Genomic DNA, 15,127 nt, shown 5'->3' on the forward strand with positions numbered 1-15,127 from the left:
GTTTCAGTTTCCCTGTTCAGTTCTGCTTGTTTCAACGCCCTCATATCTTTGGTTGAGTGTTCCAATATGCCCGTTCTGTGGTAATTTGGAAACATAATAGCACCTTCTCCTAAACACCGACCTGTGCCTGTAAGCCACAAACCCTTCCTCAGGTCTTGCTCCAGTATGAACAACTCTGTATTTAAGAGATTGAGCAAAATTTGGCCATGGTAAGCTCCAGCACTTTGCTAAGGTCTACTACACAAAGTCATTCCAGATACAATTCTGATCGTTGGGAAGGAGATAAAGAAGATAAAGAAAATAGAAAAGAGAAAAAGCAGCTCAGCCCTGAATGGATCATAATTTATTATAAAATAGGACAGACTTTGTTTTTAATAAAGACCATTGCTTAAGACTGCAGAAGTGTGGATACTCTAGATCTGTGCTCCAGAACTCATCCTATGAAACACCTGGTGGGTCCTATCAGAGATTATTAGGCTGCCTCAGAGTTTCCAGCCTTGGCAAATGGCAAGCGGTAAGACTTTGTGCGTCATTTCATTTATTAGACTAATTTTTCCTCTTCCCTGGCACTTTATGTGTTATGTTCTGTATTAACAGTGTAGTAGCATTTCTCAATAGCACCATAATTTTCTACTCCACAAAGTGCAGGGATGTGTTTTATATTTCGAGAATTGTGATTGTCCTCTCATCTCCCTCCCAGAGAAACCCGAGAATGTTGTTCCCCCACCATGCTCCAAAGAGAAGTAAGCAGCAGAGCTTTCTCCCCCATGTTGCAGATAATACCTGTCTTCCTTATGAAGCGACTGATTGTGGAGTTCCTTGTGCCTTTCATCCATCTGCTGTCAATTTAACTGGCTCCACTTGCTGGTGGAGCCTTCTTATGACCTTGCAAGAATTTACAAAATCTGGTTTCTATAAAAATTAAGGGGTGATCCCCATGTTTACCCTCTTGCTCAACCAACCATGTTTAGTTACTACCAGCTTGTGCTAGAACACATCCACGTCTCCCCCCACCTCCGACTCAAGCCTGTGTCAGGAAGCTCCGATGACTTGGCCAAGGTTTCCAGCTGCTGGGGTTGCCTCAGCAGACCAGTTGATGTTGCAGATGTGCAGTAGCTTTGCTTAGAGGCCCAGGCTGCTTTTAAATCCCCTGATTTGGGCTACCTGGGCAGACCTGACCCTGCCCAGACTCAGCGAGGTTGTTGTGCCTGTGTTAGTGCGGGGGGCACCCCATGCCTGTCTGTGGGGTTGCCATCAACCGGACCCAAAATGCCAACAGAGCCAAAGATCTGCAGCATCTCACAGAATCCTAGCATGGTTTGGGTTGGAAGGGACCTTAAATATCAGCTCTGTGTGTCTGTACATAGCAGAAGGAATTGTCTTGAATCTTCCAGCTCAGGCTGACCGCGGCGCCGGTCGGCTCTGCCGCTGTGTGAGGTTCCACATGCAGGGCACACGTGTGTGTCAGACCACAGAGCCCCAAAATAGGCATTTCTCTGGTAACACTGAGCCTTAGTTTTCCAAATGAACACACTGACTTGCAGCAAGGCAGTCTTTTGCAGGATGGAACTGTAAGTATTTATTTACCCACGGTGCAATTTTTATCTTTCATAAGAATGCAGGGATGAGCTGCTTAATGACAGGATTACGTATGCATGTACTTTATAAAAATTTGGAATTAAAACCTTTGCCTAACAACAGTCGTGTTCTTGGCAATCAAGTTCCATCTACAGAAACCTTTCACGTTAGAGACATATCCCACATGTGAGTTATTGTTACAATTCAATAAATACTTTACAAAAATAATGCTAGCTTTTTTAAAAAATTAAGACATTTTAACTCACCCATAGTTCCTCCCAGAGAGCTTCCTTAAAGAATAGCTACTTCTGTAGGACACTGTGTACTCAGCATAAGAAAAATGGGGGGAAAGGGCTGGTTGCGTGCTTTATTCCAAAGATGTGTGGATTCCACTTTTCCTGTCCTTTAAAAAAATAAACTTCTTTCTTTTCTTAAAAGAAAGAAACAGGCAGATCCAAACATTCTTCATATTAAAAACTGGGAAGGAGTTGTGATTTTTTTTTTTTTTTTCTTTCCTTTGACACAGATTACTTCTCTGGCCTCACTCCTCCAAAGACTTACAGCGTGCTCAGTTTACAGGTAGCTGCCCTGAAGATCTGCTCCCCAACATAAGATGTAAACCCTGACAGCTGCAGCTCCATATCTGAGATGACTCCAAGAGTGGGTTGTTTGGGACTCCACTGCAATCCACCTTCAGGAAAACCACAGCTACATCTTCCTGCAAGCCTACCCCAGATGGACTGCAAAGACCTGAGCTGGAAGGTAATGGGAAGAATTCCAAGAAAAAAAATTGCCAGGAATTCTCTGTATTCACTTTTGACTATTACCCCTCCAAAAAAAAAAAATCTTCCCTTCTTAGATATGACTAGTCATGAAATCAATTATAGAGAAAATTGATGCTGTAGGTGCATTAATCTTGTAAACCATTCCCATATGGAAGAGTACATTCTTCAATCCTATTGTTTATAACAACTTTTAAAAATGTGCCTCCTCAGCTGGGGCCTTGGGGCCTGATGGTGAAGGCAGCTGCCCACCCCCCCAGCCCCCCATTATGTTACAGTTGGGAAATAAAATGAAATGCACATTATTACATGAACGTTATTGCAGTACAAAATCCTACCAGGACAAGATTTATGTATGTCTGTATGTAAAAATAGGTGTGTGTGAGAGAGAGAGATATGTGTTTATAAATTACACACACTGTGAAAAATAGTTATGTATTATATTACAACTATATACATTCATTAGAAAGGAACTCATCAACCCCTGTCAAGGAGCCAGCGCAGCAGCCACCACCAGTTCTTTGGCATCCAGGAAACGAATGCTACTTTGTGTCTGAGTTCTCTGAGGAGGAAAACCTTCTCAGTATTCCCTTGCCTCCTGAAATTGCTTGTAGTAGTCCTCATCTGAGGGGTTTTCTGTGCACTTCTGCCCGTTGTTGGGGGGCCGGGCCTCGTTGTAGCGGCTCCAGTCCCCTTTGCATATGATCCAAGGCAGAATGTCCACTTTGTAATGGAGTTCTGCCGAGAATTCGATGCTGATCAGGTTTGGTGTGCCTGCCCCCTTCCCTCTGGTGATCAGCTGCATGTTGTCATCGTAGCAGCAGTGCTGTGCTGCCAGCGTTGTGCTTTCCAGAGAGAGCATGGAGCGGATGCAGTACCGTGCCGTGGGCTTGTAGATCTCCAGTTTTTCCTTCGGACCACTTGCATCCTTCCAGCGAAAGCTTTTCCTCTTAAGTCGGTCGTAGATCTCAGCAGTGCTGTAAGCGACTTCTCTGGGGTAGGAGCATGGGCAGCTGGGAAGGTCATTGACCACTTTGTGCATATATTTCTTCAGGAACTCGCTCTTGCAGCTCATCCATCTTTCACAGCTATCGGTATCTGGTTAAGGGCAGGAAAGGGAAACTTAAGATACAATTATGCAGCATCCCAGTTGGTGTGATCAGTGATAACAAATGAGTAAAGTCTAACTGTTCAGCACCAGTGCTTTGCTTTAGAAAGGATGGGCAGCCACAGTTTGCTGCCCTGCCTGCAATGTGTTAATGTGCTGTCTTGTCAGGTAAAGAAATCACACCTGCACTGATTTTAGGGCCTCAGGCAATGCTAGTCTTGAGTTACAGTGCAGAACCAGGCCACTCAGAATCTGTGACATTTCTTCTAACTGGCACATTCTAATTAAGCTGCTGATATTCCCATGCAGCACAAGAGACGCTATCCTGGGTTTAGAAGCAACAGAAACAGGGAAATCACAGTCATTTGGTGCCAATCTCCAGTTGGGAGCCCCAGTGAGAACACACTCACCTAGTTAGCGTCGGATGTTGAAGGATCAAGTTTCTCATGACAGTAGAGATGGCAGGCAAGGCCTGGATTGCTTTTTCTGAAGTTCGTTTTAATCTCTAATTGAGTCTCTTTTTTTTTTTTTTTAATTTACAAATACTTTTTTCTATTGGGGTCTCCATTTCCCCAAAGGGGTAGTTCAAGCATCTGTAGTTCAAACATGGAGACTGACATCTTAGCTGGCAAATGCAGCCAAAAGTGATTCAGATTCTAAAAGGGCATATGTGACATAACATCAGAGTGGCTGTGCATTAGGAGGATTTAATGGCACCAGAGCCATGACATATAGCTGGGATTAAAGAGATTTATAGACCAGTAGCATATTTAATACTGGCGCTTTATTATTTTGCAAGAGTCTTGGGAGAATCCAGTTGAACATCTCCTACATAAGACATTATTTAAGGTGTCTATATCATGCTATGGGCTGTCAAAACCCCCCTGCTCATCTTGCTCCACACTTATTTAACAGGGCTCTGCAGCAGCAGGTCTAACTGGGACCTCAAACTCTTACAGCAAACATTCTTGCAGAATATTTACTCAGTGACCTGTGTCCTGTTTTTCTATCTCCTTAAAGAGTCCTATCCTGGCTGTCATTAACTATTGTGCTCTGCCACCATAGGAGGGAGGTGCTGGATTACACTATTTATTCAGTTAGTCCAGCATTCAGTGTCTCTGAGTGGCCACACTGTGGGTTCATTGGAGGGATGAAGTCAGAACAGTACAGAGGTTGGGCTGAGTTTCAGACAGATCAGAACCAAGCCATGCACTGTAAAATTGCTTTGGCTATCCCCTCTGCAGCACACACAGCTATAAAAGCTATGTATGCTCATAAAAGTCACTGCCTTTTTTTTTTTTTTTATGTGACAACTGTATCTAAAATGCTTTTATAGTGTCTTCCATTCAAGGCTATTTCAGCAAAATGCTGAAGAGTGTTTGATTTTTTTTTCCCCCCTCCATTAATGTGGAGCCTTACAGCTCTTTTCTGAATTAGGACAGAGAATAACCATTTTATAGTGAAACAAGCACAGGAATTTGCTAAGACTTAAGAGGAGAAAGATTCAGTGTCTGAAGCAAACTAAGGTGCAGGTCACAGACACAAGCAAGATAATAAATAGCTGTTATTACTGACATTTTTAATGGTTAAACTCGATATCTTGGTCCTAAGAAAAACCTAAAGAAAGTCTCTTATCTATTACTGAAAGATTGACTAGGCTGCTTACCAACTTCAAAGAGTTTGGTGGCGTTGAAGTCTTCGCTCCCTGCAAGCAGGCTCACCTCAGTGGCAGCTGTCCGGAAGGTGTCTTCAATCCCTAAGACAAACACAGGTTAGAGGTGTTTAGAGGCATTTTCCTGTCAAAACACAATGGAATCTGCTGCCTCCTCGCCATCCCCTCCTTCCCCAGGCTCTGCAAGGTGCAAGCAATCTGAAGTTGCTGCTGGAGGGGAGTGTTCCTTTATAAAAATGCGAGGACCGAGGAGTCTGTGGTGTTTGTTAGGAAGGTAAAACAGAGTGACATGCCTGGAGGGCGGGTGGATAAGTTCATCTCTGTAAGTAGGAAACAGTTTTTCAGGAATTACAAGGTGGAATGATGCTGTTACAAGATGACTGGTGGTTGTTGGCCTCTCCCAGTGCCAGGGAGTTGAAAGGAGTGGGCAGATGACACTAATCTCTCCAAGCAATTCCATCCCCACCACTTATAGCTATCTAATAAAATATCAGGATCTTAACATATCAGGATCTTCCAGCAACCTCCACTTAAGTGTTTGCTATCAGTAGAGAGACAGAGAGATTGCCAGAAAAATGTATTAACTGATCTTGCCAAAGTAAACATCCTTTTGGTTCTGCTTTAGTCCAGCCTGTAGACCAGCCTAATGTTTCCCCAATGTTTCTGTGCCAGGTAGCCTTAAAACAAATATCTCCCCAAAGACGCATTTGAACAGGTTTGGGTTATTTTTTTTTCTCCTCTCCATTGAATTAAAGACCTCTAAAGAGAGGAGAAAGATCTTTAATATATGATAACTATATGGTTAATAATGCAGTCTATTCACCATCCATCTCCTTGCCAATGAACTTTCTCCTGATCTCCTGAACTGGGCCATAATAGTGGCTTGCTAAGCTTCAAAACAGCCTCAGGCCACTTTTCAATAAAATTATCATAGGGTTTTGCCTTAACTGCAGCACTAGATGCAGAATAATAGATACCCAAGAACCCATTACAAGGCAGTAATTCACTGCTGGAATTATAAACAGCAGAAGCTGAGCTTTGCCCTTGTAATTTTAAAAATGTCAGCACAGCCTCAAAGAGTGAATATATTTTTCTTACTGATCGTTGGAGGTCTGTTATATGACATAATGTATTCTTTCAACTTTGCCACTGTTTGATGCTAGCTGGTAATAAATACTGGAGAATATAACTGGGGGCTACATGCTTTCTTCTGGTATTAACCCCTTATTATTGAGGTTTTAGGATGTATGAAGGGCATCCAAGAAACAATTTTCTCCTGAACTGCCTAGCGGCCATTGCCTTGCAATGGAGACACACATCTATCAGTGAGTGACAAACTTCTCTCCAGCTCTCTCACCGAGTCTCCTAAGTCTCCTCTCCAGCACTTCTGACATTTCCTTCTGACATTTCTCATTAAAAAAAAGGCCTGACCTCCAGTTTAAGAATTTCTGCCTTTCTGAGTCATTAAGTAAATTCAGCGTAATGCAAACCACCACGGCTTGCTTTCACTGCTCTCTGATCTTGGGAAGTCGTGAACTTGCACCCGTCCCATGCGCTGTGGCAGCTACTGCATGACAAACTGGTCTAAAGCCAAACACACAGCAGCATTTAAAGAACATCACAGGAAGGTTTTCCATAGCAGCTTTAAACTTTCATGATGTAGGTTTGAGTGCTCAGCCCTGCTTTTGCCAAAGCGAAGACTGTGGGATAATAAGGACACCTTAAATGTCAATGCCTGTGGATGGGTAGGAGCCGTATTTTCTGAATACATTCAAGCCAGAACTAAACATTCCTTCATCCCTGCTCACCATGCAGGCATTCCCATTCACTGCACAGCAAAACAGGAGCTTACTGAGGTAACAGCACAGCTGGTGTGAAACTCTAAAATGAATTCAAATTTGTTGCAAGAGAGTAAATGACACCCTTTGGAATAAAAAATGCCTGTGCACAAAAACGACCAAAAGAAAGCCTGTACTTGCCTTTTATGTCCCAGGGGATAGTGGACTGCATCTACCAGCATATTATTGCTCTGAAAGGACCTGCCATTTCATAAACGGCGTTGAAAACCACCGTGCCTTTTCCCACCGGAACTCCCACCTTGCCAGGGAACAAACAGGCCCTGCTCTTTGCATCCAGGAGCTCTGAGATCACCTCTCCCCCTCTCCCCCTGACAGCAGTTCCCGTGAACTCGAGCACACCTGGGCAGTTGGGCCTGTCACAGGTCCGGGACTCGGTGGCTGTGCAGGCGTATCCACAAGACCGCGTCCGCTTCTGGTTCCCGCTCCCGCAGGTGACGCTGCAGAGGGACCAGGGGCTCCAGTCGCCCTCCCCGTCAATGTAATCTGGGCAAGAACAAAGATGAGGAAGGAAATGAAGAAACAAAACTCCTACCGCCCAAAAACTACTGTGTTAGTGTTTTTTATTAAGAAGGCAAAACAAGAATGGGATCCAGATGTCTCTACCTGAAGCTCAGGCCGAGCGCCAGGCGCAAGCCTGCTGTTTAAATGGTTTTCACACTTGATGCTCCTCAGGGAAATGCATGCAACATTATTTGAAAAAATATTTCCTTTCTCTCTTGACCTTTTGGCAGCTGAGAATCCTCAGCTGCAAAGCTGGGTCGTGAACTAACAGTCTACTCGCATAATTTCCCTGCATATATAGGAATATGTTTGCTGACCACAGACTAATCAGGCGAGGGGTAAATTAAGTTTTCTTTTTTTGTCTTTTCAGAACACACAGAAATAGCACAACAGTACCCAGTTAATTAATTTTTAGGGCAAGCTGCGTGTTGGGCTATGGGAAGCTGGGGGTCATGCGTGAAAATTGCAATTTTGCTTTTTGGTGCCTTGAATGGGGAACATATTTCAGGAATATGCTTTGAGTACAGGGAACCACATACACGTTTTGCACTGAGGGCAATGTGCAATTTGTAGTGTTTCATGTGAATTATTAAATAACACCAAATCTAACTGTTTAAGCAAATCTAACTCTTTACTAGCAGGCACCTTCTGAAAATGAAACGACTTCATTTTCTTCTGGTAGAAAGCCAAAGGCACAGGATACCAAGTCTGCACCACTACAGTTCAGTGCCCCTGTAAGTATTTAAACCCCTCAGCACTAGTCTGCTCTGTTTGCTGTTGCACATCCCACCTGGTGAAGGCCACCAAACAGAGCCCATGAACACATCCCAGGTTTTTTGCCTCCCCAGCTGAGGGAGGAACACTTGGCCTGATGGTTTCCTCTGTGACCTACAGGAGATATTTAACTGACCCTGTGATCATAACTTGCGGCTGTAGCTCCTTTGGGTTACGCCAGCACTGGCAGCAAAGCAAAATGTGGTTCGGTGGCTTTGAGCCAGCCCTGATCCACAGCTACAGGCCAGAGTACCTAAGCTGCACAAGAGCCAGGGACAGATCCCTGCCTTCCCTGGCCCCTGTGCTACACGCCATTCCCGCTTCCCCCAACAGCCCTGCTGTCTGTGGGCTTCCTGAGCTGGTTAGTAGAACACGTAACTTGATTTGTACCATATGTAATGACTGACGACAACTCTGTGGGGTGCTATTAAACATTTATTGCCAGGAGTATGGGAAGGTTATATATCTCGCTCGTAGCAAGTTGCCTGAGATGTGAGTTCCTCGTGGCAGGGACCTCTGTGTGTTTCTCCTCCCTTTCTTACACGGCTGACAACTGGGAAGCCACCACACTGGAATCAGTGTCCAGGGTGGGATGAGGACCGTGGTCAGCATTGATGTGTAAGACCCACGGTTCTGGGATTTGCCAACAGGCAGGCACTACAATAGTCTGAAAAGGCATCAGATGTCTGAGGAAAATGTGATCTGTCCTCTATCCCTGGCCCTGCTCTCCTTCCCAGCTCTTTTCCAACTTCCAGGAGTTTTTTCTCAGTGAGCTGGCAAGGCATAGGGCAGGTGAGCAGGTGCAAGGCCTGTCCAAGAGGCTGGGAGGCCCAGGAAGGGCAAGCAGAGTGGGCAGGGATTTTTGGCAGGGCAGGAAGAGGGAGAGCCATGAAAGGCGTGAGCAGGTCAATGGGAGGAATGAGCTTCAAAGCCCCAAAGGGACAGGATCTGCTTCTACATCCTCCTGGACACGGCCAATGGCACGTGGCATTTTAGGTTACTCGGAAGGCCAGGAGTGTTCCTGATTAATCGGATGCTTTGGTGTGCAGCAGAGAGCTCTAGGATAAGTTTTAGACCTATCTACCTAGTGTTTACACTGCAATATTGAATATATCATATTAGATTTTCAGCTGGAGCTCAACCTGTTCGTCCTATTTTTGCATTTGTAATTCATACTAATTTTTTTCCTACCACAATTACTTGTGAAAGCAATTTTACTTAAGTTAAATGAATAACTACCTAAGATACGAATTCTTGGCAATAAACCCAGCCCACAAATAAATGTAGGTGCAAAAAGAAGGGATAGACTTCAATCTTTTGGCCACAAAATTTAATACATATGTATGTGTTTTAAGAGACCATTCCAAAAAAAAAAAAAAAGGCTCTTTTGATTGTTAAGGCTCTAGGACTTAAAGTGAACCAAATCATGGGAAAAATAAGACTGAATCAGTGCATGACAGCCACTCTGGAGAACACAAAAGTGCCAGGGTTAAAAGCACTGTGGTTCTGAACCCTTGTTCTGACTAAAAGTTGTCTGTATTTATATTCAACTTAAATCCAAGGGGCTCTGAGCTTCCTGTGAGCACAGTTTAGCTCACCTCCCTTGGGTTATTCCCATGTGGATGGTTAGAGCCCATCAGGGCAGTGAATAGCTGTAGCTCCTCTCTGTTTCTGGTTTCTGCAACTGTTTCATACAACAAGCTGAAAACAATTGTTTTCGCCGTGGCACATCTGGAAGAGAATTACACACGCAAATACACAATGTTCCTGCTGCACATGCCACTCCCCACACATGCACCAACATAATTCATCTTATTTGTGTATCCACCAAATACTACCACGTTTTAGATCCTGCTTATTTATCCAATAGTTGTATTTTGGTTCCCAAACCACTGCACGATTCTAAATTTGTACTTACCCTTACTCTAAAAATAAATACAAAACCTTGTTTCCTTTGCTTTTTTTTTTTTTAAAAGCAGCACACTAAAAAAAGCCCCTCTTCTGGGATAACTGGTATGATTTGCAAGATTATAGACTTACTAGTGGAATGCAGCTACCACAGTACGGCTCGTGCATCTGCACAGATTTGTATTTTAAAAGCTGATGAACAAAAGCCACATGTTGAAAAATCCTATTTTGCTTGGCCTGCTCTCAGCGATGCCTCACCATTCTCATTTCCCCCAAGCTCGTTTTTACGATCCCAAGGTGCCCATGAGAGGCCTGGAACGCAAACTCACCATACTCTGGCTGCTCCTTGGACTCGAACGTCCGGTGCCCGGGCGCACGACCATCCCACCCACCGAGAGGGTTGAGGAAGTTGCTGTCCTCAGTAGTGCTGTCATACTTGTAGTCCTGGTCACCGCTGCTCATGCGAGTCAAGGTGGAGGACCTTTGCCACCAGCTCCTCCAGTCAGGTGATGGCACTGGCCAGCTGGGCTTGCCGCTCTCCTTCTGCAGGTCCTTGTCTGTCTCGCTGTCGGGGCCATCCACCACTTCAATGGTAACCTGTGGGGTTCGACACAGACCGGCCTGGCTGTCAGTACCTCCTCCTGGTCAGGGGGAAGCTCTCTATACAGCGAAGACAAATGCCTGGTGCTGCCTTGCAGAGGGGCTGTGCGACACCCTCGGGCTCACATGTTGAAAACCATCTGGGGATTACTGAGCCCAGAGATGTGCGGCGGCTGAGTGGTTCCTTCTGCTACCTCTGCTGAATCAGAGCTTGGAACAAAGGCCAGGAAAAATCCTGCGCAAAACAATAACCCCTGCTGTGCCCAAAACCTTTGCAGCAGAGTTTTCTGCCTTATGGGGGAAAGATGTTTAGAGCTGAACATACATGAGGAGGAAAAAGAAAACCAAATCTGTACTCTTAATTGTGCTGAGCCTGAATTTGAGGAAAGCATGGAGCACGTGAGAATGGAGAGGCCATTCCAAGGACTTGGACTGACTCAAGATAGGGCTAAGTAAGCCCATGAGTGTGAAGGTGAAGATGCAGAGCCCGGGGTATCTCTGGGTTTGCATCTGTCTTGCCCTCTGGCAGCGGCCCAGCTGTTACTGCTACGTGAAACCACACTCTGAGGCAATGATGGGAGCCAGTAACTCCTTCAACCATGGGCTTGCTGCAAAGCCCTATGAGGTCCTTTTTTCATGCTGGAGAGTATAATGGCCTGTTATGGTCAACCTGCTTATGGTTTCTACAGAAGCCCAGAGCCAAAATTCAAAGTTTGCTGCCCCGTTCCCTCACAGACATCACGATGTAAATATGATTCCGTGTAGGAGCAACCCTTGATTGTTGTTTTTCTGTGCTGAACAATGTGCAATTGTGAACACTGTGTGTGCACATATTTAGGTAGAAGCAGGGACTAGCCATCAGAAACCTTGGCCACAGATAGATCATAAAATGCTCTGATGTTTCATGGTTCAGTGATTACATTGGACTGGCTAAACAACGAGAAGTGACTATCAGATATGTCTATAAAGTTTAATAGAGGCATTCTCAATGTTTATTTATAGAGTCTTTCAAAATCACATTGTATATACCCAGAAAAACCAGAATAACATACTATTATGCTAAAAAAGTCATTTATACAACTGCTATTAGTAAAATCACAAGACACTCACAAGAAAAAGAAAGAAAAGGTCACAGCCACCTGAAGCCTACAGAGGAGTGTGACATAGGAAGCAATGCAGCAGTGCTGCCATGTCTTTGTATCTGCAGGCACAGTCAACACCCACACATCCTTTTCTTGGAGAAAGGAGATTTTGAACCTACTTCACGCTTTGCATTTGACCACAGACAAAGCCACTGAAATGAAACAACTTAGAGGCTACTATGAAGGTCCACTGGGAGAGAGGGCAAGAGCAAGGGAAAGTGCAGTTGTCAGCCCAATAGCATCTTTACACAAGAGGGATTTCACTCCCAGGCTGCGCGTGGAATCGGCACAGTTACTTCATTAAACCTCAGTTTCTACAGACCAAGAATTAAAATGGATTTCATAACTTTGAAAACATCAGGGTTAGTTCAGGGATTCAAAATTGTTGCATCTGTCCAAGCAAAACAGAGTTTTCACAATAAGTGAAAGGAAATCACGTTACTGAGCGGCAAGCACTGGCCAATAGTGGGGCTTTGGTGCTCCCCACCTGAAAATTAGCACGACTCCAGAACTTTGGTAGCAAGTATTTTTATGACCACACCAACCCTGTAAGCAATGACTCAGCAAAGTGGAAAGGCCAAACAGAACAAAAAACCCCAAACCAAACCCTCTGATAAAAAACCCAATGATAATCATTGCGTTTGCTCTGCTAATCTGCAGTTGTGTGACAGTCAATCAGCATGAACTCGCATTATTTCAGCCAGGTACAGCTTGAAGAACCACAGGAATTTCATTTTAAATACTGATGAATGATGCCAAACCAGTTTAAGGAAAAGAGGGTTTGTAGGGCTAGAGAAACTCCTGTTGAGCTTGGTGCTAACACTGGTGAGGAAAGGCAGATGGTACACACACCTCTCCAGCACTGTCAGACTTTCACCAGCACTGTCACTAATTTACTTTCAAGACATAACTGTGCAATCAGATATCCCCTTCAGTCTGTTTTTACCACTAAGGAAGCTTATTACAAAGGTCTTTAAAATGAGTTTTCCAAAACACAGCCTATTTAAAACTCCAAAATAGCAATATGGTAGCCTGACACACACCTATGTCCCTCTCTCCGCTGCTTTAAGCTTTGGTTACCAAAGTGTTTGCTTAATATGTGGCATAAAAACCATGGAGTGAAAGAAACCCTGTGAAGAATCCTGAGATTTTCTGAACTGCCACTGTCAGAAATGAGGAGGCAGCTTCAGTCACCTCTGTTGCAGTCTTTGCAGGGACTTTGTGTGCTCTGCTCAGCTCCATTTAACTTTATGGACCTGCCAGAGGCAGGGACGAAATCAGTGCCTAATCCTAGTAATCCCTCCATCACAGGACCCAAAAGTTAGGGCAGAGGTGTGAGAAGAGGCTGCTGCTTCAGGAGAACAATTGCTCCCAGTCTAAAATTTGGAAAAAACCAGCATTCATTGAATTCTTCCCAGTACTTAGGGATAGACTTAACATCATTAGTCTATGACTGTACTTGTGTGTATATCTATCTATCTATCTATCTATCTATCTATCTATCTATATCTCCTTGTACATATTCATGGTCCTCAAACATGGAACTTGTTTGATCAATTCCTATACTGGAGGCTGTTTACATGAAGGAAAAAAGGGAATCAGATCTAGAACTAGAATAATAAAAAATGGGCATTTAGAGTAGCTCTGGAAAAGTTTTCACGCTCTATAGCTATTCCAACAAAAACATGTCCCTCTTAAAAAGTAAAAAAAGGATCTGGTTTAGTATTTCTATCTTGGAGACGGTTTCAAAGGCTGATTTCTTCTTTCAGTGATTATCAAAACTGTAAAGATTTTATTTTCCCTCAAGCTTCCCAAAATGTCTGTGGTAACACAGTTCTTGTATAAATCCACAATCATCCCCAGAAGTATTCCAACCTAAAATGAAGCCACTTCTTTTATGGTTGTATAAGCTATGAATTAAGGACATTCCTCTAAAAACTGTTAAAAGCAATTGGCGTAGGTATGTCAGACCAACAAATTTGCAGTCAATTTCTAATGAAACAAGTGTATCAAGCACAGATGTCGTCAGACACCAACATCCAATTTTCTCCTGGCCAAAAATATACAGAAGATAAATATTATCCCCGCCTGTTGGAGTGCACAAAGAGTTCTGTGTTCTTCATCCTGTTTACTGAGACAATGTTTTTGAATTCACTTTATTGGTGTAAACATTGCCCTGAGCAACTGGAAGATTGTGTTTCAAGAAAAACTACATTTACAATATTGTGCAAGCAGTGGATGCTACGATATTTCTGACCTCTGTGTCTTTCGTGCAATTTATGCATATTTTTTAATGCAGAACTTGGCCATTCTGTAAAGATGAATCTGTGCAAGTCAGCAACAAGGTAACTATAACAGGAGAATAGAAGTGAGTTCATTAGAAGAGACTAAAATGGTAAAAGTAGCATTACACCACTTAACAATTCCAATTAAAATGCTATCAGTAATGACACCGATTTACTTTTGGTTGTGTCATGTCACTTAGAACAGTTTTCTGGACTTGATGGAAAGGACCCTCAAAATCTGCTAGGAGCAAAGAGGACAAGGTGACTCAAACCCCAACATTTATATTGTAATGTTGTCAATCCTATCTGCAATCTGTGATGGGCCAAACCGAATGCCTGAGAGCTCTGGATTTTGCACTCTGCAGTGAGCTCTTATTACATACACCACGAAATTAGGAAAACTGCACAGAGGTAGCAACAGTTCAACCACTTTCAATACCAGTTTCTGGTATTTAACTGTGGCCTTCTGGGCCCCTGCTCTACCTACACTAATTTCTCCAGCTTGCCAGAGGACTAGCAAGTTCCTGAAGGCTACATAAAAAAGTGCTTCCAGTGCTTTGCTACTACCTCAAATTATTAAGCCTTACAGGAATCACAAGAAACAAGCACTACTGGAGCCTTCCAGTTCTTCCTGTGCTAAATTAGAGATGGGACTTACTGGTCAGATACTACTGAGTCTTTTGTGATAATACCAAGAGGGTGTTGCTTTCTAATGCAGTGAAACCAGCAGTTTCAAATGACAAATATAAAATGATACCTAAAACTCACATCTAATAAAATATGTGAAAAGTGACACATGGTCTAGGTGGAGGTGAGGGAAATGAAGAGCTGATTTGAAATCTGCAGTTCTTTTTTAAAAGCAGATCATAAAGCCTTGTTTCTCTGTAGCTGTGTATGTTCCCAGAGTGGCTGGTTCTG

The 15,127-nt window shown here is 43.6% G+C and overlaps 1 protein-coding gene across 1 annotated transcript in view; it reads right to left on the reverse strand.

Annotated features, from left to right (window-relative positions):
• Nucleotides 1-1,552: 1,552 nt before the first annotated feature.
• ISM1 (isthmin 1) overlaps nt 1,553-15,127 on the reverse strand; it is a 40,180-nt gene continuing 26,605 nt past the window's right edge. The window contains 4 exon segments of the mRNA XM_050314564.1: nt 1,553-3,458; nt 5,135-5,224; nt 7,339-7,482; nt 10,512-10,779. Coding sequence (XP_050170521.1) covers nt 2,941-3,458; nt 5,135-5,224; nt 7,339-7,482; nt 10,512-10,779 — 1,020 coding nt within the window. The 3' untranslated portion in view covers nt 1,553-2,940.

The sequence above is a fragment of the Myiozetetes cayanensis genome, unplaced genomic scaffold, assembly GCF_022539395.1.
Source record: "Myiozetetes cayanensis isolate MyiCay16 unplaced genomic scaffold, myiCay2020 scf2-11, whole genome shotgun sequence".
NCBI lineage: Eukaryota > Metazoa > Chordata > Aves > Passeriformes > Tyrannidae > Myiozetetes > Myiozetetes cayanensis.